Source organism: Perognathus longimembris, chromosome 24 (assembly GCF_023159225.1).
Source record: "Perognathus longimembris pacificus isolate PPM17 chromosome 24, ASM2315922v1, whole genome shotgun sequence".
NCBI lineage: Eukaryota > Metazoa > Chordata > Mammalia > Rodentia > Heteromyidae > Perognathus > Perognathus longimembris.
In genome coordinates this window covers 18,012,501-18,038,086 of record NC_063184.1, presented here as the reverse complement: position 1 = coordinate 18,038,086, position 25,586 = coordinate 18,012,501, and the positions used below count along the sequence as shown (strand labels likewise).

At 35.2% G+C, this 25,586-nt stretch overlaps 1 protein-coding gene across 2 annotated transcripts in view; it reads right to left on the bottom strand.

The window, feature by feature from the left end:
• The window catches only part of Ppp3ca (protein phosphatase 3 catalytic subunit alpha), a 239,195-nt gene that overhangs the window by 49,386 nt on the left and 164,223 nt on the right, over window positions 1–25,586 (bottom strand). For both annotated transcript variants that reach the window (XM_048333461.1, XM_048333462.1), the window contains exons 3-7: window positions 19,721–19,845; window positions 9,596–9,707; window positions 8,093–8,238; window positions 5,897–6,036; window positions 41–118 (exon numbers count right to left, since the gene is read on the bottom strand). In XM_048333461.1, the coding sequence (XP_048189418.1) occupies window positions 41–118; window positions 5,897–6,036; window positions 8,093–8,238; window positions 9,596–9,707; window positions 19,721–19,845 (601 nt within the window). The remainder of the gene's footprint in view (window positions 1–40; window positions 119–5,896; window positions 6,037–8,092; window positions 8,239–9,595; window positions 9,708–19,720; window positions 19,846–25,586) is intronic.

The window sequence follows — 25,586 nt, the reverse complement described above, 5'->3', positions numbered from 1 at the left end:
GGGAAAACACAAGCTTTCAGCAGCCCTCTGTAATACTCACCCTGCATCCTGGGCTTCATGGGCTCGGAGTATAGATAACAAGTTATTGTGCTGCAAGAATTCACATACAGCGGGGTAACTGCCAGAGGAAAAAGATGAAAGAGAAACATGTTAGAAAGGCATCAGTAACCACACATTGACCTCCAACAACCAGCCTCCAATTTGATCCATCAGTCACACACACACATCATTCATGTAAATCCAGTCCCTTGGTGTTAGGGAATAGGTTTCAACCTATTGGCAGAACTGGTACCAAGGTCAGAATCACAAAGGGATGAACATGTGTGAATTAAAGAACAAACACAGAGGCCTTTATATAAATCAAGTTTTGAATTTTTAAGATCAATGTCATAAAATCATTAAAACACAAAATGAACAAGAACGTAAGGATATCATGACAACTGGATGTAGGTGTAAACCTCAGTTCTTCCAACAGAAGACTATTTGAATGCGCAAGTGCATGTGTAAATGTGAAATACAAGACTGTGTTAGGAACTGAGGGAAAAGTGAGTGCAGTGGGAAATTAAGTTCTCAATTCCTAATACTATGAATTTGGTATACTGATTAGGCTAAACAAAATCTAGACAAAATTATGGAAATTCATAAGGCTTTCATTTTGGACTTTAAATGTGGTCGAGGTAACTTTGAGTTGTACTTTACTTAGTAAAAATATTCAACATATAATCCTTATGCTTGTCTTCGAAGAAAGCCTTGAGCTCACAGAACATCATTGTGAAATTCAAATTACAAATGAAAACTTGGGGAAAAAAAGACCATTACAGTTATGATGCCTTTGCTTTATGAATGAGATAAATGTATATGATTAAAAACAGATTGGGCTGGGAATATGGCCTAGTGGCAAGAGTGCTTGCCTTGTATACATGAAGCCTTGGGTTCGATTCTCCAGCACTACCTATATAGAAAATGGCCAGAAGTGGCGCTGTGGCTCAAGTGGCAGAGTGCTAGCCTTGAGCAAAAAGAAGCCAGGGACATTGCTCAGGCCCTGAGTCCTAGCCCAGGCAAAAAAAATTAAATAAATAAATAAAAAATAAAAACAAAGATTTGACAGTTCAAATCAGAAGACCAAAGGCCAACACATCACATAAATAATTAGCAAATGTGCATAAAAATATATATAGTATCAGAAATACTCATCAGTTATAAAAGCACACTGGCAAAATATATGAATAATATATGAACTTATATATAAATATATTATTTTATATATAATATATGAATAAAACTTTTTATTCATATATGGAAGTAACATAATATACCATAAGAGAACCTGAACATCGTTTCCATGCTACATATTTGTACGCATTCTCTGATCAACAGGAAACAATACCACTAAGATGGTAAACAGCTTCAGATATTGAGTGTAAGAAACATCAGTTCATTGGTAAAAATGGGAATCACAAACAGAAAATACTTTGTGTATGTGCATACCGTTTTGTGTGTGTGTGTGCACACACACAATGCAAAAGAAAGAGGAAAAGGAGGAGTTTTCTATGAGGTTTCTACTTGCTATCTGACGCAGGTCAACCTAGTCAATTAGCCATCTATGAAATTTAGGAGAACGGCACACCAGTTTCCAGGGTTACAAGGGGCTTCCATGGTACTTAGGGAACCCAACCAACTGTGTCTCCCATGGCATCTGTTCTGCTTAAAGAAAAGGTGTGTGTGCATTTCAAATAGCATCAGTAAAGAAACCTTTCCTTCACAGACACTTGTTGGGTCCTTCAAAAATGGCAGATTTGTTTGGTAGATGTTTAGCTATAAAATGCCCAGTCAATGGGTAGCACAGAGTACTAGCTCAAAAAAATGTTCCTTCTGTATCTCTTGAGTTCTTTATGACCACATCTTTTACCTTTGTCTCTTTGTAGAAGAATTTATTGCTTTGTTGCCTCTGTCAGACGAAGGTCATGTGTGTAGGCTTGTCACTTTTCTGTCCTGGAGCAAAGTTTAATTGTGCTTTTCCCCAGCCTCTTTTGGAAACAACTTATACTCCTCTGGAAAATGTAACTTTATACAGCATATTCTCCATGCTAAGTTTGGTATTACTGTGTTTGGGCTAAGTTGGGTACCAACTCTTCCTGCAAAAGAAGTCTAGAACAAAAATCCTCACTTATACTTGGGTGTTGGTTGCTTCAGGAGTGGAAAGCATCTTTTTAAATTAAAAAAACAAATAAACCCTTTTCATTGCATTTTTCCATGCTGAGGTTTGAACCCTGGGCCTTACAATGCTAGGCAAGTGCTCTATCACTGAAGCACACCCCCAACATCAGAAAACTATTGAAGTCAAACACATCTACACAGGAAAGGGCACTTATGAAAAGATAATAACTTGATAACCTTTCACTGAGTGAATACACTCATACTCAATACTTTGAGACACAGACACTTGCCATATCAACCTCACTGTCACATTCATAGCAAGGTAACCACTCTCCTGCATTTTAACATTCTCCATGAGCTTTCTCAGATACTGAAGTCATTTTGATGGAACCATGCTACACACTGCTTACTATGTAGCTTCTCTGCTCAGCACTTTTCCTGTGCTATGCATCCACATCATTGCAGACCATACTGGAGTTTGTGCAGAACTGATTATCCATTTTACTAAGTGTACGTCTGAGCTGTTTCTAGTGCTCAGCCATTATAACTGCTGTGGCCGTGACCAATCTTGTGTGTGTCTTTTTGGTGCACACATGTACATAAATTATACTAAGTATAAAAAACTATACAACAGGTTGGCTACCTGAATGTTCAGTTTTAGCAAACAATAAATCAGTAAAGACAATTCAAGTGGCTATATGTATGGAATTCCCAGAGTGCTGTCTTCTCTCATATTTCCAAGGTTGCTACTTTCCCTGCCTGTGAGAACTTCCTCCAATGACTGAGAGGATATGTTCTACTCAGCCTTGTATAACTCAGGTCTGACACCACCTTGAAGACAGAGACTGAGTAACTAGACAGCTTTGCTGAGGTAGTTGTTCAATCAATGCTTGTTAAATAATCGAATGAGTGAGAATTGGGAAATTCTGGATCACATTAAATGTGAAAGGAAAAGATAGCATATTGATAAAACTGGGGAGGGGAGAGCTGTGTTATTTCAGTAGACTATAAATGAATATAGTAAACTCAGACTGGGAAGGAGAGAAGGCAGATGGTTTAGGTATTGGGTGATATAATGAAAAAGAGGTCCATAAAACATGATAACTGGCTGGTGGTAATTGCAAAGCAAGAAGAAAGGGTCAAGGTACAGAGAATGAAATGTCACCAAAACCAAGCCTATCACAGAAGGAATCCCCAGTGGAGACTAGCAAATGGGAAGTAAATACTAACCCTTTTCAGGCAAAGTGAGTGCAGAATAAGAGGCAACCAAACAGAAAATTCCATGAACAATTACTCAATGGCTACTTAGGTCAGGGAAAAATACAGAGCTGAAGGAGCCAGACAGACTTGATAAGCTCATTACAGATCTGACAGAGAAGGGAGGCCAGTGAGTAAGGTTCCCTGGGAAGAAAGTAAATTTAAAAAAAATGTCAAAAGCAGGAAGAAGATAGAGGTACTTCAGACGGGCAGAACTTGCCAGGTAAGTTAGAATGTGACAGAAGAAACCAGAGCTTGATGCAGAAGTTGATATGCAGAGCTGGAATCTGCTGATTTATTATTAAGACATCAGTAGTGATTTGTGTGAGCTACATCTTAAAATCTTAAATAAATGTCAACAACTACTCTCAATATGTTCCTTAAACTCAGGGCTTGATGTCTAACATAACATATCGATTATGAAGCAAAGTCAGAAAACAATGCTTATATGATTCATCCAAGGCAAAGATACAAACTATTAATGGAAGCCTCATATCCTGTCAACAGTATTCTTTTGTTTAAATGAAAACCCAAATGTTACCTCCAATATGTTCTCTAATCTAACAGTTAACCCATTTCCTGTATCTCAGTTCTTTGCTTGAAAATTGAGTGTATAAATCCTGTTCTATGATTATAAAGATGATGGTAGTCCTGGGTCAAAAACTGTTCTGAAGGATTTTCAATACCAATATGAATAAATTCTTTCTGATATATTTTTTGGTGTAACTTTGTATTCTTCAAATTATAGCCCAACTTGTATGTTAGAGAGTGAATAGAGGGGCCTATATCAATTTAAATATGTAAGCTAAAGGCAAAGCTTAGAGTTATAGATAAAAGTAACTGCCAATAGCTCAAATTGATAATGGCCACTATTTTTCTGTACCAACTTCATGGCTCACCTGTGCCCACCAACATCAACTTTACAAAGTACCATCTCTGAAGGTGCCTCAACACTTTGCAGGTGGCCCTAAAAACACAAAGCTTAAAAAAGGCTCTGGGAATATGAGACATTTCCTTTTGCATGATAAAATATCGTCCAGAGTTATTTGCCAGCAGTCAGTGTTGATGGACTATGGATTTAGCTATCTAGATACATATTGCTCTAATCTGTATTTGCCATAGCTAAAGATTAAATATCTACTAAGAATCTCCAATGACACAATCACTATTGAGAATAAAAGTTTGAGTAGCTGTTTCTGGACTTTATTCCTGATGTAAACACAATTGATGTTTATAGCCACAAAACAAAAATATCCTTTTATAGATCTCTAGTATGGGACTTGGTTCAGATATGACTTTTTTTTTATTAACACGTTATATACATTCGAATACACTTTTCTATTACTCTTTACGACAAAACTATTCTTTGAAGGAGTCTCTACTGAGAACAAGATTTTGTGTTTCACAATCTTCAATTTCCCAGTCACGTTAATCTAGGTAAAAAAGAAACTTTTCTTTTCCATAATAAAATTTACTATATAGAACAAAATATTCTGTCATGCAATAGACATCTGATCAAGGTTATACAAAGGAGGATGCTTTACTCTCTAGAGAGAAGATACATGCCTAGCTGTGTTTTATAGAATTCTCCCTTATCATTTTGCTAAAACTAAGCATTAACTTTGGGTTTGTTTTTAGGTTGGAAAAAAGAGCATCTATTTGAGAACTGAAAATTTTAACGTTTTCATAACTTCCTTGTATGTGACAGCTTTCTCACCGCTGTACGTACTTGGCAAGGAAGCCTAATGCAATAGGACCACGAGGTAACAGGTCAGGAAGACAGTGAAACACTCGACACCCGCCTGTGCTGTTGATTCCCTTCTGAGATGTTCTGAAATAGCATGGGTGAGCGAATCCCCCAGAGATCAGAAAATGTGAACTTACTATGAAAATATTTTCAACTTGACTTGTCAAGGTGCTAAAACTAAACCTATGATCCTACGTAAATACCGTGTGGATGCTCATTTTAATCTATCCAGAAAGCCTGGCAACCTTGAAGCCTGACCAACTTGAAAATGTAAGAATTTAATTAACCACTACACAGTTGTTTTTCTGGTTTAAGTTATGAAAACTACTCAAATTGAAAATATAAATATGTAACTGGAAAAACAAAGGACAGTAAGGAATTTTTCGTAGTCCTTGAATGTAGAATGAATAGTTTATATATGCTATCATCATTTACAGTAAACTCTCTACCCTCTTCTAACATGGTTTTTACCTTTTCTTTCATATGTATCAGTATTATATATGTATTTGTATCATACACACACACACATATACAAACACAAATTATATGTCAATTTATCCCCCTTTTCACAGTTTTATCTTTTGGTTTGTCAAGTGCTAGGAACCCATTCCAAACAAACTTTGAAGTTGAATCTTTGATTCCTAAAGAAGCTATACACTATTAAATTGAACACATGACCCCTATTTTCTATTCATGAAATATACCTATTCTAGCTGGCAGGTGGTGTGGCCTTACCTGTAGAAGTATGAACATCCCCTGACTGTGTTGTGAGTGAAATGTTCCTGAGTCTTCTCATTCCCGAAATCCTCCAGGGGGTCTGACCACAGGATGTCACACATGGGTCCGTAAGCAGGTGGTTCTTTGAATCGGTCTAACTAAGAAAAATAGAAGATAGAGAGCAAAATACTAATCATTGGAAACTTGAATTCTGAAAACATAAGCAATCTGTTCTTTGTAGTACTCATCTGCTCCACCCCCAAACATAACTGCTCTCTCTCCATTTGCGCCCTGCCCCTCCTTCCCTGTGGTCCTCCTTCTCCTCCCTTCTCTCCCATTTTCCTCATTTTCCTTCCTAACTCTTATTGATGAGCTCAATTATTTGAATTATCTGTATTCATCTCTTCTTTTGTCTCTTTAGTCCCTACTGTTTCTTCCTGTTTCTTATTTTCCATTCTTCTACAACCTTTTGTTTTCACTTAGGTTTTCCTATTCAAGTGTTTTAGTCACTACCAAAGTGTTTAGCAGTTGATAATGACTCAAAGAAGACTAATGATAAGTTGCAAAAGAACCCCAAATTCTGTTGGAGATTCTTAAGCACCATTCTAAACTTCACAGGCTTCCCTCACCATCACACTTTCTAGTTACAGATGTTTATCAAAGTCATATTTCAACTTTAAAATGAATTTGGAAGGTAAAATAGTAGAAATTATAGAGCTTTTTGGAAAAAGAATATCTATGAAAATTTGATAAGGATTGATTTTATTATTCAGATTCATACTTTAATATTTTGAAAATGCTAACAGAGCCACATGGAACATTAGGCTGACAACCAAGCACATTTTCTATCTTACCTGGAATACACATAAGATACCATCAATAACGGTTTTGATAGATACTGATTTGTGCTAACCTAAAGAAAACAAGGAAATCTATCACATTGTTTCCATCGATGAAGAACTTCAATGTGACAAAACTCTCTATATTTCAATCATAATGTTAAGCATGATTTTATACTTATTCAAGTTTTGTCTTAAGAAATTTAAACAATTTATGCATTTCAAACAATTTATTCAAGGAAAATAATATTTGTATATGAAAGTAAAGAATTTCATAAAAATAAGAATTTATTAGCTGTACAACAGCTTTCCTGTACTCCAAATACAGGAACAGGAAAGCTGCCAATGTATAGATTTTCTTCTGAAAAAATTTACAAAGCACATTCTAATACATTTATCTACAGTAAAAGTAAACAAATATAAAGTTAATTAAGGTAAATTAGGTTGAAACTCTCCTCAACATATGGCAATGGGCAAAGCTAAAAAATCATTTTATGGTCAAGTATAGAGTTTAATGATATATATGTACATATATAATATATATTGAATATATATCTGAAATATACTGGAGAGTAAATTCTGGGGATAGTATTACAAAAAAAAATCTACCTAATTTGCCAGAAGATGTTTAGCTATTGATTTCAAAAGATACTGTTTAACTTCAATTTTCTCTACAATACTGCAACTACCAAAGTTATGTAAACATCCCAAGATAAAAGATTATATCTCCTATTATGTAAAACAATCTTTTATTGTTTTTAATATTTTATAAAAAATAACATCTACATTCAACCTCAGCTATCTTTCTGATGGCTGAAAGTACAGTAATAGCCCAAAGTACAGTAATAGTCAAAGCTAAGTTCAAAAAAGTTTTTTAAAAAGTCTAGACTTTTTCACTTAATTATTTCATGTAATTAATGACATATCATATTTGCCTCTTAGACTATTACTTACACATTTTAAGTTATAACTAATAGTATGTTTTAAAAAAACGTAATATGGACACATTTTAAAGGTGAAAATGTAGTATTTTTTCAAAGGCAAAGCAACGCTTCCATCATAATATATCATGCATATACAATGAAAATTTGAAAGAAGCCAAAGGGGAATGAAAAGACACATGTATTTTAGAGATCAAATATTTATACTTCCAGTGATACATGACACCTGGTAAACTAAACACTAAGCCTTTAGAAATAAACATTCTTCGAGAAGAAACAAACCTTCCTTGTCTAAGACAAAAGTTCAACACAAAGGAGAAAATCATGATTGTGTGACACCATTTTAACTCCAAAGAACCACGTATGTGGCAAGGTCTTGTAGTTATTACAGAAGCACACGGAGTGACCCAAGGTGAGAAAATACCAGCACTTACTTTCCTGATGTCATCTAAAGTGTTGATCTCTGGTGACAAGCCACCGTGCACACACAGGAACTGTTGGTTCATCAGGGCAGCCAAAGGGAGGCAGTCGAAGGCATCCATACAAGCGTCATACACGCGTTCTGAATACTTTATTTTACCTTTTAAATACAATTCAAAGCAAGTATTTTTTTTTTCATGAGTTCCCAACTAGGTTCATTGCATTTAAACAGTTTTGTTTCTTCTTAATGTTTTCTTGTCAGGATAATGTGATGAGTGCAAAGCTATATAATATACTAAACTATAGTAGTTTAAACAACTAGCACAAAATTCCAAAATATAACCAAACAGAAAATTTCAAAACTTACATATGAGTACCACCTACTTTACTGGAGCTTAAACACAAGGCTTCAACTCTCTTGGTGGGTTTTTTTGCTCAAGGCTACTACTGCTCTACCACTTGAGCCACACATGAACTTCTTGCCTTTTTGGTGGTTAATTGGAGATAAGAGCCTCACTGTCCAGGCTAGCTTCAATTCATGATCCTCAGAGTTCAGCCTCCTGAATAGCTAGATTTACAGGAGAGATCCACCCACTGCTGGCTATATTAGCCCTTTAATTTATAGATTTTTATTTAGTTTTTGTCATTTATCCACAGTTGCTATTTTTTTAAATAAATTTTTGGACAGCTAAGAAGACACTATTGTGTACACCCTGGTTATTTACCTACAACTATATCATGAAAAAATATGTACAAATAAGTGGATGATCAACAGAAAAATGGCCATAACACTGTTTGATAGTCTTGAAAAATTTACAGAAAAGTAGATGGCAAGAAGCTTGCTAACCCTTTTCTATCTCATGGCAAATTGTTTTTCCCTTCTTTCTATCTAGTGTTTTGGGAGAAGTCTTTATGTTCCATTACTGAAAGGAGTAAATGACAGAGGACAAAAAAAAAACAACAAAAAACAAACAAAAACATAAGTCTCAGGGGACAAAGGGGCTTAGGTCATGGTCATTCTACTTATACCTCTTATGCTGCTGGGTTGACAGGCACACACTGACATGCCCAGCTATTTTGTTGGAGTGGGAATCTCACTAACTTTTTGCTCATGCTGGCTTTGAGCTGAGAAGATGGGTGTGAAACACTGGATCAGGTCTGTTCATCTGCTTTTCTTGAGTGATGTAAGATTAAGATTAGTAGCAAACTACTTCAAAGAGTATTATTCTGAACAGTTTAAAAAGTGCTTCTTATGTAAATTACACCAAGTGTTAACTCAAATTACTGTGGCTTCATAGAGAATTTGTGAAATTTGTAATCTGTAAATTACAAATTTAAAGATATATTCTGAATTCTTCAAACAGCTCATGCTTTGACAAAAATGTTGATGACATGCAATGCCATTTTAAGCATTTAACTTTTAGACCATGTATCATAATATAAAGTGCTCTCACTTACAGTTTCAATAATTATTTGTACATGTGATAGCAAAGGAAGAAGCTCTAAAGTATACTTACATTCTTGTTTAAATGTGAAATACTCTGTTAGATGTCTACATTCATGATTTCCACGAAGTAAAAACAGTGTTTTGGGGTAAAGAATTTTCAAGGCCCACAAATACAGCACACACTAAAAAATATGAAAATATAAATAATATGAAAATAATCATCTTTACATGATACTTACACATTTCATTACTAACAAATCATTAAGGCCATAAATTGAATGCATTACCATGACCAAAATTCTCCAACGAAAACCTCATTCAGGAAGATATTAAGAATAAAAAAAAAAAACACTGCTTTGGTATAAAGCCTATGTTCATTTATATTTAAAATACATATGCACTAATAATAGCACATAAAAATGGATTGTATAGGGTCAGAAAACAAAGTGGGCTTTAGGAAGTGAGAGGTGCTGTTTTTAAAATAATCTGGGAAGAAAAAGTCTAAATGAAAATATTCTAGTATAACGTATGAGAAAGAATTGATTACAATAATCAATGAATTTAAACAGATATTTCTTTTATAAGTCTAATTATTTATAAAAGACCAGTAAGCAGAAATGGAAGGGCATGACAATATTTGAAAGCAAGCACATACAAGCCTTGGGTTATGTTCTTGTTTTCTATTACATTTTGCCCTTTACCAACTCTTTGTTTACTTTTTACTCCATCTTCTTGTCTTTTATTTGAGTGTTCTTCATTTTTTGTCCTTTATTCTTTTTATTTATATACAAATACAGTTGAATTGAAGGGTAGGAAATCTCATCACAGGCACAACTATTGGGAAATCTATTTCATACCCCTTAGAAATTTTAAGGGCCAAGTATGGCCCTTCAATTTTTGTGATAATGATGGCCAATTATTTGAGAACTTGGTTTGGAATACAGCTTTGCTGACACAGTCATGCTAGATGGTGAGCTAAGATAACTGGAATACTTGAGTATCAACACCAATTTCACTGTCATCAACTGGTATTCATTAAGCATCCACAATGAAAAGAACACCTTGCTTTGAAACACAACAAGTCTGCTGTTCAATCTTCAGGTTTATGTTCTAAAAGTGAAGCCAAGAAGATGGAAGATTCACAGAAACATCTAGACAAGTCAGGTTCTGGTAATTAAGAGCTAAAACTAAAAGAATCATAATGTTTACACTTTAATAATTAGCCTTTCAACATATAGCTGATATGCTGGATAATTAATGTCCATAGGGAAAAGGCTGCTGGGCTAGATGTGAAGAATAATGCTCCTCATTTGTAATAATTTATGAAATCAATGGAAATAATTATGTTTGAATATATAACCCAAAGTTTAGAGAAAAAATTGAGGAAACAAGTGTGTGATACTTTATTGTTCAAGTAACTGTGGAAATTATGATTGAAATAAACAAAAACATTAGGGTAGCATTACACTTTATGTATGTTACTTTTCCAATTATCACCTTAATTATGGGTACTAGATAAAGTTCACAGGACTGTGATAGGAGTCTGAAGAGCTGATCAAATGGTCTGGCCAAGTGGTACTTCATGTATTATGATTTGTTCTAAATGTACAGTTCTCTCATTAATATACATTGGTTTTTAGAACAATGTTTACATGTTTTAGTTGAAAGTATTTGCAGCTGGGTATGGTAGTGCATGACAACAATCCTAGCTCTTGGGAGGCAGAGGCAGTGCAAAGAGGAGGGTTCAATGTGATATTTAAAACATGCATTTCCTCTACTCTGATCAAATTGATCCCATCTCTATTATTCATTCTTAACCACCTTCCCTCTACCTGTCTGCTTTTAAATTTTTTTAATGGGTTTCATGGTGCTCTATCTTCAGATGTAACTATTATGTACTTCTACAGTATTTACCCATTTGCCTTCCTTTTTCTTTTTTCCTCTCCCCACCAATCTCCCTAAAAATTGTCTTTTTTTTTTTTTAAAGTTCTAGATTCTATTTATAAGTAAAACTACATGTTGACTGTTCTGAGCTTGGCTCTGAGGATAACACAGTTGAGTCCAGTCTGTGACACAAAACAGATTGCAGACCAGCCCATGTTTCATAGTGAGGCCTTGTCACAGTTTCTCAATCAACCAATAATCAATCAGTCAATATTAATGAAGTTATTTTTTAAATTCAAACTCTTCTCACATTTTGGAAAAATATTTAAAAAGTATCATTAATGTCAGTAACAGAACTGTTACCACTTTCAATTGTATAAAGCTATATCTTTATCTGAAATGTATGTGTATGTTATATATGTATGTGTGTTAAGTTAGAATGTCTAGCTTAAAATAGGAATCGCTATATAAACTCTTGAAAATATAAGTACACACCAGAATTGCCATATTGGATGTATTCATTTGTATTTTGGGTGTGAGAGTACATATTTTGAATGTACTATAGCTATTTTTAAAGTTTATTTAAAATAAAAATATACACTGTACTTAAATTTAGGCTCACAAATTATAAGGTAATGAACGTTTACGTGCATATATTCCTGTAAAACGGACTCGAGATTCTTGTGAGTCCTCTCCCTGGTCAGTAACTTTGTGAAAATGTAATAAACATAATTACATCTTTATTTTGTTGTAACCATTTAGTTCATTTGACAACTTCAGTTTGCTATAACAACTTTTTTATTTTTCTTGATGGACAGTTGGAACATTATTGTAAAATAAGGTTACCTTTTCTAATTAAAAGCCAAAATGCATTTTAACTCTATTCAACTATCAGAGGAATCACATTCTAAGATCTGCACATTTTTTTTGCCATCTGTTAAAGATTTTAATATTAGCATATAGCTTTATAACATTACTGCCTCCAGTCTTAATTACTATAACTCCTTCCTAACTGAAACCCCCCAAGACTGATGCAGATTTATTCTGTTCTAAATATTTTTGGCATATCTTAAGTACACCTTCTAAACACTGCCATACACATTTAATTCCTTTTATTGTTTAATGGTTATAAAGGGCCTAGCATATCACAGGAATTCAATGACTCATTACATCATTACATTTCTGTAAATAAGAAGGAAAAGAGGGAGAGAGAGAGTAATGGAAAAAGGAAGGGACAAGAGGAGAAAAAAATGAAAGAAAAAGGCAAACTCAACTTTTAAATTCTTGGTGTAAATAAATACTTGGAAAACAATAGTCTCTTTTTAGTATTTTATTTCTTCTCCCTTGTAGCTAGAATATCTCCCAAATTCTATATAAAATCACACATGCAGCCAGTGTAGAAGGGCAATGGTGGTAGGAGAAAGGAACCGTGCCATGTTTCACTCTCAACATCTGGTAGGAGAGAGTAGCCAAGCCCCAAGGTCTTGTTGGCAACTACTTTGCTATGTTAAGTTCCCACATTTTGAAGAGCTAAAGATCTTAAAATTATAACCTGACACTAATTTTTAAAAAGTACAGGCTCTTGTAAAAAAAATCACAATGAAGCAAAGAAATAAGCATGAGCTAAGTAATTGTTTGCTTTTGTCTATTTGGTATCAGATGGCTTACATGAATACAAATTTTTACTGAATTATTTGTTAAGGCAGAAACAGCTCTATGTGGCATCCATCTCTTTGCATGGTGACCTGTAAATGAGTGTAGTAAGCACACCTCAGCAATCTTCCTGTTCTTATTCTTGGTTAAACAAGTATTTATGACTTAAGAGTTGCAACTTAGGTTACTCCTTAAAGAAGACTGAACCCTCTCTATATTCTTAATATGCTTTGCCCTAGTAATAGCTTTCTCCTACTTTAATTTATGGATCTGTCTTGCTTCATTAGTTTAATCAGTGCACTGAAAAGAATGATAATACCAAAAATGACTGTGTAATTTATGCTTTTTCATGATGATCATTCTCGGGGAAAAAAATCACACAGGGAAATAAAGTAAAATATGAAGGAAGAAACAGGGACATGAGAAAGAAAACATGTAGTTTAAGCCATGGATAAATCAGTTCACTGGGTGATTGGCTCTCTGTTCTATGAAACATTCCAATCCCAAGTATTGTCTCCCCACCACTGAACAATTAAAGAAGGATGTGTTGGGAATAGATTCAAACTACAGAAATGTCAACTGTAGCTTCGCTAAGCCATCATTTGCCGACTCTGACAAGCATGCAGAGAAATATCAGAATAGCAATGCACTATAAAGACCACAGGCTACAGGAGACAGCCAGACAATTTCTTCCTCATGTCGCTGGCATTATTCTGTCACCTACCATCACATGCTGTACCACTTGCTTGTTATTCTCAGGCTAAAGCATGGAACATTGCCTGGCTTGCTGTGGTTCCTTCTGATCTATGAATTCACAGCTAATAAACACAACAACCTTTCACACTAAAATGTGTTTGAGGGCTGGGTGGAGATGTGGAAGTAAGTAGAATGGAAGGGGCCAGCTCACCGGCATTCTGCCTGTCAGAATGGCTAGAAGTTTGATGAAGCAAGTAGAAGAAACAGCTGTGCCTGCCTCTGTTTGCAATTCTGAGCGTTGCCTCTGTGTTCTCAGAGAAACATAACTCAACCATAGATCTATATGGACACAAGTGCGTGATCAAAGATCCTAGATGGCAAAATGAAGCTACCAGAAAGAGGAATATTTGGTGTAAAGTTAACATATTTCCCTCAACAAAATTACTTCTTTCATCACTACTCAAAGAATTGTTTGTTTGCAGGCTACCCTTGTGTGAACTGATTTCCAATCTTAACAAAAAATAAAAAGACAAAGCTAGGGAATATGGGTAAGGAGTACATAAAATGATCAATATGTGCTAGGCAGAGCAGGCTACCCAGAGCCTAGAAATACTTAGCAGTGATGATGAGAAATATGAAGCTATACGGTAGCTGAATCTGATTGAGAATGTGAAGCTGATTCAGTAAAAAGTAAATGTCTATGCTCAGATCCCAGTCAAAGGAGAATACTCCAGCATAGCCATGAATGCTTGAGATGAGTCAAACTCTTTTGATACCTCTGAAGAAACACATACTGGGAACTAAAGCTCTTATTTTAGGAATTTTCTAAGCAAACAATACCATATTGCATAGAGTATTTCATATATAATGCTTTGACCTTCAGATTTGCAAGGTGGAGTTGAGTACTGTGTGTGTATTTCTGCTCAGGCCTGGGTAAATGTCAGAGTGCATATCACTTTCTTTCTTATTGATACATGTGTTTCTTGAGGGTCAATGCAGCATATCCAATAATATACTGTGAACATAGTTAGGGGCAATGGAAAGAGTGCAGGCTATGCCTGAATTCCAGACCTGCCAATTAGTATGTATGTGACCTTCTCAGAGCCTCTAAGTAGGCACTCCTTAAAAGGAAAGCATTTACAAGTTTCTTCAAGAGCTGTGTGGAATAAATGAGATTATTTATTCCATACAAATGGCAGCATTTACACCTTGCAAACAGTGTTGTATGCTTAACTCCATAACAAATATCTCAAGGTATTCTCAGAAAGTAGATTTTACTTTTATCTGTTGTATTTTAATATGGCACCGCAAAGCTTTTCCAAAACCCCTCAATAACTGCAGCTGAAATAAAATAGATCATTTCACATATAACATATTCTGTCACTTTTGTATGTATGTAACAAGTATATATGCTATACTCTCAGACTTTTTGTTGTTGTTGTTGCTTCTTTTGTGCTGGTATTAACTTAGGGCCTCACATTCTTGCTCAACTTCTTCATTCAAGGCTGGGGGATCTACCACTTGAGTAACATTTCCAGTTCTGGCTATTTGCTGATTGAATAAGAGGCCCATGGATTTTACTGCCTGGGCTGGCTTGAGCCATGATCCTCACATCTCAGCCACCTGGGTAGGTAGAATTATAGCTATGTAATGTCTGGCTTATTCTCAGACTTAAATTATAAAGAGGTGCATTTGAAGATGAAGATTCAGTATATGTATCTCATGATTTAAAAAAAATGTTATTGTAGAATTGCTATACCAAGGTTTTACAGTTACATGAATCAGGTAATGAGTAATGAATACAATTCTTTTGTTTTGTTTTGTTTTTTGCCAGTCCTGGGGCTTGAACTCAGGGCCTGAGCACTGTCCCTGGCTTCTTTTTCCTCAAGGCTAGTACTCTACCACTTGAGCCACAGCTCCACTTCCGGCTTTTTCTATATGTATGGTGTTAAGGAATCGAACCCAGGGCTTCATTTATATGAGGCGAGCACTTTACCACCAGGCCATAGTCCCAGCCTGCAATTCTTTTTGAACCATGTCTCCCCTTCTGTCCCTCTCTCCTTGTTTTCCCCTCCCATTCACACACACACAATATACCATTCATTTTCCACAAAGTGTCTAGTGAGTACCACGCTAAAGATCCTTAAATGCACCAAGACACCTACATCTGTCACCAACACAGACTTGTATCCTTTGCTTGAATTTCAAAAGAAACATACTCTAAAAACATTGCCATTTTTACTTCAAAGACCTAGATGTACTGGAGTTAATAAAAATCTACTGAGGAGAAGGCTCAATATAGAACTCCCCTATGACCCAGCAGCCCCACTGCTGGGTATCTATCCAAAAGACCACAAACAAAATCACAGTAATGCCACCAGCACAACAATGTTCATCGCAGCACAATTTGTCATAGCGAGAAGCTGGAACCAACCCAGATGCCCCTCCATAGATGAATGGATCAGGAAAATGTGGTACATTTACACAATGGAATTTTATGCCTCTATCAGAAAGAATGACATTGTTCCATTTGTAAGGAAATGGAAGGACTTGGAAAAAGTTATACTAAGTGAAGTGAGCCAGACCCAAAGAAACATGGACCCTATAGCCTCCCTTATTGGGAATAATTAGTACAGGTTTAGGCAAGCCATAGCAGAGCATCACAAGGCCCAATAGCTATACCCTTAGGAACACATAAGATGATGCTAAGTGAAATGAACTCCATGATATGGAAACAAGTGATATATCACAGTTATAACTACTTTCAACGTCCTATGTATATGTGTAGTTTCTATTATTGATGATGTTTTGTATCACCCTCCTATGTTTGTACCTACACTATCTCTGTAATCTTATCTGAGTATATTGGAAACCGTGGTTACTGGTATTGGAAGTAGGAAATTCAAAGGGAATACCAAATTCGAGAGACACAGGGTAAAAAAAGAGAAATAACTACAAAAGCAATACTTGCAAAACTGTTTGGTGTAAGTGAACTGAACAACTGGGCAGGGGAGAGGGAAAGGGGGGGAGGGAGGGGGGCATGAGGGACAAGGCAACAAACAGTACAAGAAATGTATCCAATGCCCAACGTATGATACTGTAACCTCTCTGTACGTCAGTTTGAAAATAAAAATTTGAGAAAAAAAAAATAAAAAAAAAAAAAAAAAAAATCTACTGAGGAACCAGTAAGCAATTTCCCCATTTCAAGTACTTTTACAATAAAAATCGAGCTCTATAAAGCTCTCATTAACAAATGTGGAGGAAATTTCAAGTGGCTTGAGGCCAAAAATTCAAAAAGGCTGAACTCTTCTAGAAAAGAAACCTGGGTTAGGTGAGATTCACTGGTGGAGCACTTGTGTTCAATACCTAGAACTGCAAATCAATCAATCAACATTGAATAAAGACCAAGGAGGTTTACAAGTCACATAATCTAAAGACAGAGAGTCAGCTATTTGTTATTCAGGTGATATGATTTAGTGACTTTTCTTCCCGATCAGATTATTAAATATTACTTTTGGTTCTAGTTTACATTAAAGAGATACAAAATACATGAGTAAAAAAAATCACAAATCTAGCCAGGTGCCAGTGGTTCACACCTGTAATATTAGCTACTCAGGAAGCTGAGATCTGAGGATCGCAATTTGAAGCAAGCATGGGCAAGGACAGCCCATGAGACTCTTACCTCCCATTAATCAGAGACAAGGTGGGAAGTAGGACTGTGGCTCAAGTGGTAGCGTGCAAGCCTTGAGCAAAAAGAAGCTGAGGGTCAGTGCCCAAGTCCAGAGTTTGAGTCCCACACACACAAAAAAATCATATATCTTATAATCACTTTTTTCAACATAGCACTCCCTGATTTGGCTGAAAAAAACAACTACTGGGAACAGGTTGCCAGGACTTCCTCACACAGAAAGTGGGCTTCAAAGAAGGCAGAATACCTATTTCATTCATGTCCAGAATTATTCTTAGGAATGTTGAAAAGTTAAATGAAGAAGATGGATTTAGGATGCACTAAAATAATTTCTTTCCTACCTCCTCATATGTACAACGGGGAAGGGCAGAACCCTTCAAGCTGTACCTGAATTTCCTACTTCTCAATGTTTTTCTCAAACTCAGCCACACATCAGTCACATCAACAAATTCTGCCCCTTCCTTGCTGTAAATCACTGGTGTCACTCCAGGAAAACAGATCTTTTTCTTCTTCTTTTCCTTTTTTCTGACCATAATGTAGACAGAGGAAGGTGGAAGCCATTGTAGCTGTCTGAGGTCAAGAGACTGCCTTGCTGAACCCAGGACATCACTATACCCAATGTGGGAGAAAGGTACATGAGCTCGTGAGTGCCCCTTTATGGGCTTTTGCCAGAAAGATCTTGTTCTAAGTACCATACAGGCTGAGGCTGTTACTTGTGGCAGATATGAGCCCTGAAGTGATAAAATGGTTTTAGAAAAATCTGCACACAATCATTCCCTGACAGTTAGGGAGTCCCAGTGAGCCCACCAGCATGACTAAGGCTTATGAAGTTCACTCAACTAAATCTTCCTTGTTCTTTCACTCAGCTTCCCCAACCTGCAGGCTCCCATTATTCTTACTTTTCTATAGTCAATAATATGTATTTCCTATATCACAGATTTAAAAATAATTCATTCAAACAATTAAACATCGGATGATTCCTTATTTCTAGGTGTTAAGAGTCAACATAGAATTTTATGGTCATATTTTCCTATATAGACTCTCAAAGAGCCAAGGGCGTATGTCATATGTCTTCATATTTGTCATGAGTCTACTCATAGTACAGACATACTTCATGTGCTTGACAATACTTTTTTTTTTTTTTTTTTTGGCCAGTCCTGGGCCTTGGACTCAGGGCCTGAGCACTGTCCCTGGCTTCTTCCCGCTCAAGGCTAGCACTCTGCCACTTGAGCCACAGCGCCGCTTCTGGCCGTTTCCTGTTTATGTGGTGCTGGGGAATCGAACCTAGGGCCTCGTGTATCCGAGGCAGGCACTCTTGCCACTAGGCTATATCCCCAGCCCCTTGACAATACTTTTTTAACAAGCTGGAGGAGATACCAAAAATGACACACATAGATATATGTGAATATATCAATGTATATATGTATGTGAATGAGTTTATATATGCTCACATAGGATTGTTTTTATGTCTATATGTCTACAGCTATACATAATGTGTGTATATGTATATGTACACATGGAGAAAGTCAGTAACTGTAGGTGAGTTGAATGAACTAAACTCTGAAATTGGTATGCTTTAAAAAGTTTAAAAATAAAGCTTTTTTAAGGGTGGCATGTTTTTTCAACATTTAATATCCTTTTTATTAAATCAAATATTATGTTGAATATTTTTTAAACTTATTCTTATTTCACATTATTTCTTTTCATATGTATTTGTCCAGCCCTTGCTATGTATGAGTCAGAGCGCCAGGCACCAGGAAGAACAAATATACAAATGAAACAAAGTCCTTGCCTTAGTTTTGAATGTAAATTCTATTTAAGGAGACAGTAAGCTGGGGGAATGTTATCTGTTTTGTTTTAATTACTCAGTTTGACAAATTACCTCCATTTACATGATATGTACCTCCAAAGACAAAATACAGCAGCTGCAAGTGGCCCATATAAATGCAGACATATGAGCCCTTTGAATCAGCTGAAGAAAGTAACTGAATGTCTAACTTACTGTCTCACAATTATACATCATGAACATGCAAACACATTTCTGCTGACCTGATCAACTTTGATCATCAGAACTGATCAAATAAACAGAAATAGAATGTCCACTGTAAAAAATATACTTGCAAGTTTTTAAATAGATAAAAAACACAAAAACAAACAAAATCTTATTATGAACCAGTTGCTTAAAATCTTGTAGGCAATGACATTTATCACTTATTTCACTAAGCTACTGTCACTTCCTTTCTGAGCAGTTGAAAAAGAAAGATATGGACTTACTTCGATACTGAAGTACCCTCTGTCAACATAGTCCCCTAAGAAGAGGTAGCGAGTGTTGGCAGGAGATCCCCCCACTTCAAACAGCTTCATCAAGTCAAAGAACTGTCCATGAATGTCCCCACAAACTGAAAGACACAAGCAAGACTCATTTTAGGATCACATCATGCCTCTGAATTCGAATATAAAAATCACAGAACTTTAGAGTCAGAATCAATTTAGAGTTAATCTTAACCAACACATTATTTTGCAGAACAGGAACCTAAGAGTGAAAAGTGAAGTGCTTTTTTGCTCAAGATTTGTTCTAAATTTAAATAGTGACAGCATTGGCTCTAGCATCCAGGTATAGTAATTCACAAGTTAACTGGAAAAAAATGGGGATAATTAGCTCAACACTGACTACTAATGTTATTATGCATTTAACCATTTTACATGAGACCTTAAGAAATTTCTAAATCTATTCTAGTTTAGTTCTAATGATATCCTGGGACAGGTTTTCATTTCACAGACAAGAGGGGAGGCAATGACAGACTCAGGGATTTGTCACAATCTATGTACAACTGATGTCTGAATTCACAGCCACTATACATTATCACCTACTGAAGAAAAAGTGAAGTTTACACACACACACACACACACACACACACACATACACACACACGGTGTTTAACTGGCTCTAAGTTGTAATCAATTATAATATACATCTATTGTTTTATGTATCACTAAAATGAGCAAGCTTCACCAAAGATTAAATTGTAAATGAATATTTTATAAGATGTATTCTAATAGCAGCTATCAAAAATTAACTGTATATTGGAAACTGTAAAAGATCGTATAAACATCATAAACTGACATGTTGAATTGAAACCCTCTTTGTACAGCTACTCAAAGATAATAAAATAACTGGAAATTGATTTTTTTTAATTTCCCACCCTTGCATTTAAACCAATTTTTAAAAGAACTATTTAATGTCCTTTAAAAAATAATTTTAAAATAATTGCTCAATAATTTTTATTTTATTTTCCACATTGAGATCCTTCCGAAAGAAGGTTAAAATCTCAGTCATACCCATGAGGAAAAAGGAAAAGAGTGTAGGTGACATAGTCTGGCAAGGTCCTAGGGCTTGAACTCAGAACCTGAATACAGTCCCTGAGGTTTTGTTCAAGGCTAGTGCTGTACCATGTAAACCACATCTCCAGTTCTGGCTTTTTGGTGGTTGGAAATAAGAGTCTCACAGACTTTCCTGCCTAGGTCGGCTTAGACCTGTCATCCTCACATCTCAGCCTCCTGAGCAGTTAAGATTACAGGCATGAGACACCAGAGCCTGGCAATGTACCCGTTATTTACTTGTCATCCCTTATGAACCACTGCTGTGGGCAGGTACTCAAGTAGCAGTAGCCTGCTAGGGGTGGACACTGATAGACCTGTGATCAGAAGGGCTGATTGACAGATACAATGTTACAGTTTGGTAACAGTAATACATTCTGGGGTTCCAGTGCAATCTTGTAAATATCATTAACAATACACTGATTGGTGTTAATTACATATCAAAATCCAGAAGAGAGGAATCTGAATAACCTCACAAAGAAATGAAACATTTCTAAGTAGGTATTATTACTACATGTCAACTGAAATTTCAAATGAAGTGAAAAGTACCAAAACAGAGAAGCATGAATAACAGTAAATTCTCTCAATGCTCTAAGAATGCACACGCACATGCGCGCGCGCGCAAACACACACACCTACCTACATAGGGGAATATTCCAAAAAATTACATTATAACTTTATATATTGAGAAAATGTCAAAAAGGTAGTCAGGTAAATAGAATTAACACACTAAAGATACTAAAATTAAAAAAAAATGGTGGGGTATTGCTGTTTATATCCATTAGCAATTTGATGTGCCATAACAAGATGGCTTTCCCTCTAAGCACAAATCCTCCATTTGCTTTTGTATACGGAGAATTAGAAACTATGAGATAGGCTAGACAGATGATTCGAATCTGCCATTGCTGTCCTGGTGTTTTGTCTAGAAAAGAGTCACAAAGGGGTGGCTAACATGCTTAGTGCTCACATCGTGCTTGTCTTTTACTGTCAGGAAACGCAACCAAATTCTAAACAAGACCTAAGCAACAATTACTTTTTCCTTCCATAACTCCTGGCCCACACTGATTCATCCAGCTATCCATTCATCTACCGTTTATATATGCATGCTGGGGTTTGAACGTATAATCTTGTGCTTGCCAGATTCTACCACTTGAGCTATGCCTCATATCCTTTAAATAAAACTTGACTGGAAATATTTCATATATGAGTGGAATCAATAACTCTGATGTAAGTTGAAATTTTTGAATTCTGAAGTAGGACAAATAAAAATAACTTGTAGAAAATATTTTTTCATTTCTTATAGAAGGCAATAGCTTGTCTTCTTTTGTTATTTTATCTTTAATATTACTGCTAGAGAATATTAGTGATTAAGTTTTGAAATCATAGGCTTGGAGAATTCATGAACATACAAAGGAAAACAAAGATAAATGTGTGAAATGTGAGTGTTTAAATGAAGCTGCCTGCCACAAATATGAGTTACTGAACAGTGAGGTTGTCAAGGAGTCATTAATCTCTATAGATTATAGCAGAGTATTGTTTAAAACACAACCAATACCTGGAACAGTAATATGAGGACCTCTGCAGCTGAGTAAACTCTTATAGACAAACTGGACAATGAATCAATTATACAGCAAGCCTAAAACCAGCATGCCCTTCAGTAGACAAGGTAATGATGAGCCATATTGGAGACAAAGGGGCTCCTAGGAACAGAATCTCAGGCAAATGGATGAAAAACTAGAAAAACAACCAAGACTCAGCTGAGCATTTGCTTTGCATCTCTTGACCTAGATGTTAGAATTTCCTAAGAAGGAAATAAAGGTTATGTGTTCAAACTGGAAGCTATACTTATTATTTGTGTATGTGTGCAATTCTAAATAGGTAAATGAAAATTAAAATATCATAAATGCATTATTTTAAAAATATTTTCATTGTTACTAAGTTCCTATCAGTTATTAAATTACTGCATTAAAGAATGTAAACCAAAGTAGACAATACTGCAAACACTAAGATAAAGTTCTAGCAAAATTGTTATGCAGTTGATAAGTCAGTTGAAAAGGCTTCTGATAAAACTATCATCCTGAGTGGCAGGTATATAACAAATGAAATATAAAATACATACTTTCAGATATGACAACTGGCAACAGCTTTGACTTAGTATACAGTCCTGACCATTTGATCCTGTTTACTTGCCTATATAAAAGAACATTTATCAAGCAATATCACTGAGTCAATTTCTTGCTGACACTGAGCAAAAAATTTATAATGTCACATAATTCCAGGTTAAAGAATGCTTATACAAATTAAGATTTCCAGACAGTGGAATAAAATGTTAAAAAACAAAAACTTAAAAGGTCAAAAAATAAAATTAAGTAGAAGATGAAGAAAAGATTTTTAATGGACCAAGATTTCAAAATTGCTTGGCAAGATTTTATCAGTACTATGATTTAGAAGTCAAGTGCTTTCAATTCCTGACTCATTATTTATTTTTCTGTAAAGAACTTTTAGTGCCTCCAAAACACTGGTTTTTATCATCTTGGAAGGCTTGCATGAAGTAAAGCTACTTCCTCTACATGTTTTCCCAGTCCATACTATGCTGAGACATTACAATTTTGCCTTTAGAAAAGGAATTAATGACTACCTAGGCTTTTTTTTTTTCCAAATATGAGAGTTTCACTCTATTTCAACTTTGTGGATTTCAAAAGCTTGTGTGTTGTTGTTTTTTTAAACCAAATAGCTACATTTCCCAGAACAACAAAGTTCTTAACTTTAAGGAACTAACATTATCTCATGTTCTAAGTGGATTAAACTATTGGATTTATTGGTTTGTATTTTTTTTAATACTCTACCAGAACTTTTGTCTTTCCAAAGTCTTAACTTTTTCAAAGAAAGGCTTTGTGTGCTGGAGTTGTGTTAGAGGTTAACTACAATGTAGACTGCTGGTATAGATCTGCTTTCTTCTATTGATAATTCAGGCTTAAGTGACCTTTACTGAACAACAGATTCAAGTACAAACCATCCAACACATATATATGCAATTCATTAGCAGAATGTATAAATTTCTGAGATCAAATCAATTACTAAAATAAAGGCAATACAAACATTTTATATATCCAAAAATCTGCACTAACTCTAAAATAAACTAAAAAAAGGTTCTAATTTACAAAAGAGTATATTTCATAACATTATCTCTTGTATTTTTCAATTCCTAAAATAGTACTAAGAAATTTACAATTGCTTAACCAGATTACTTTGGCTTGATAACTTAGGAAAATTGTAACGTATTTCCAAAATTTGTAAAATACAGAAGTTTTAAGGATTTTTTAAATTTATTTTTTATTTTTTATTTTTTTCAAATTTTTATTATCAAACTGATGTACAGAAAGGTTACAGTTTCATACGTTAGGCACTGGATACATTTCTTGTACAGTTTGTAGTTTTAAGGATTTTTAAGGTTAAAAATAAAGCTGCAAAATCCAACACAAAACAATAGCATCAGTAAAGATTAATAACAACTTGAAACCTGATTTCTTTAGGAAGCTGTTCCACAAATATGAACTGTTAACCAATATTAATGAGAAATTGAATTGACAATTGAAAATGAGGAAAATATGTTGTAGATTACAATTATTACAACAATTTAGTACTAAACTCTTCATTAATCCCCTAGATCTTAATTTGTCACCGTAATTAGGCAGTAACAAGAATCTTCTGCACTTTTAAACTACTTCATAGAAGCAGACACAGAAATTTATTGACATGTTTCATTGTCTTCAAGGTAAGTGCTCCTCCCACTGACAGAAGGTTTTGTTGTTATTATTTTTAAGTTTTCATGCAAGTATTGAAGGTTATATAAACCCAGAGGAAGTTAACTGACTAGATAAGAATGGATTTTCCTCATTACTTATTACTGTTTTTCTATCTCTGTACCAATCCAGGTTATGAGAAAGATATGTAATTATTAAGGGTTGATAATGCCCTACTGGAATTACATAAATCATAGTTATGGAGTGATGACACTAAAACCTTAAGTATGTCCAATATGCATGACACTATATAGTTAATTACATTTGTTCCAATATCCAGTTCATGTGTCTGAGTTTGGTCAGTCCTAGAATCTGTTACTTGAGGTGCCTATTTATTACATTATGTACCTTACTAAGGGCTTGTCACGCTCAAAAATAACAAATAGACGTTGCATCATTACATAAAAGTGACAAAGTACATACAAGCTAGGTAATGTATCATTAGTAAATTCATGATTATGGCTCTTTGTTTTCAGTTAGCCATGAGCTTCCTCTGGGATGCTGAAAGATGGATTTTCATTATTTCAGGAGGATCTAGGGTACTATGCTCTATCTGTATTTCCAATTTAAGGATTCCAAGGCTATATTTCTAGGGATTTTTTAAAAAAAATTAATGATTATTAACTATGGCACCAGTATTCTTTCACTCCTATCTTTTTGCTCTTTTCTGGATGCGCCCTTTAATCCTCAAGGCTGTGCTAACATAGGCTTAGATGACAGACTGGTGCTGGAGTCAACATGCTGAATGGCCCCAAAGAAACTAGCTAATCTCTGCTTCTTTACAATAAAACAAACATCTCTTTATAGGATCAAAACTAAGTCAGTGTTAATAAGTTCCCTGAATAAGTGTTATATCAAAGGTTGCTAGCAGATATCTAGGTCTTCGCTCAGCATTTTTTGAGCATCTGCATCACAACTGCTCTTTGCTAGTCCTTTTGGTTCATATGTCTTTGTCTTGC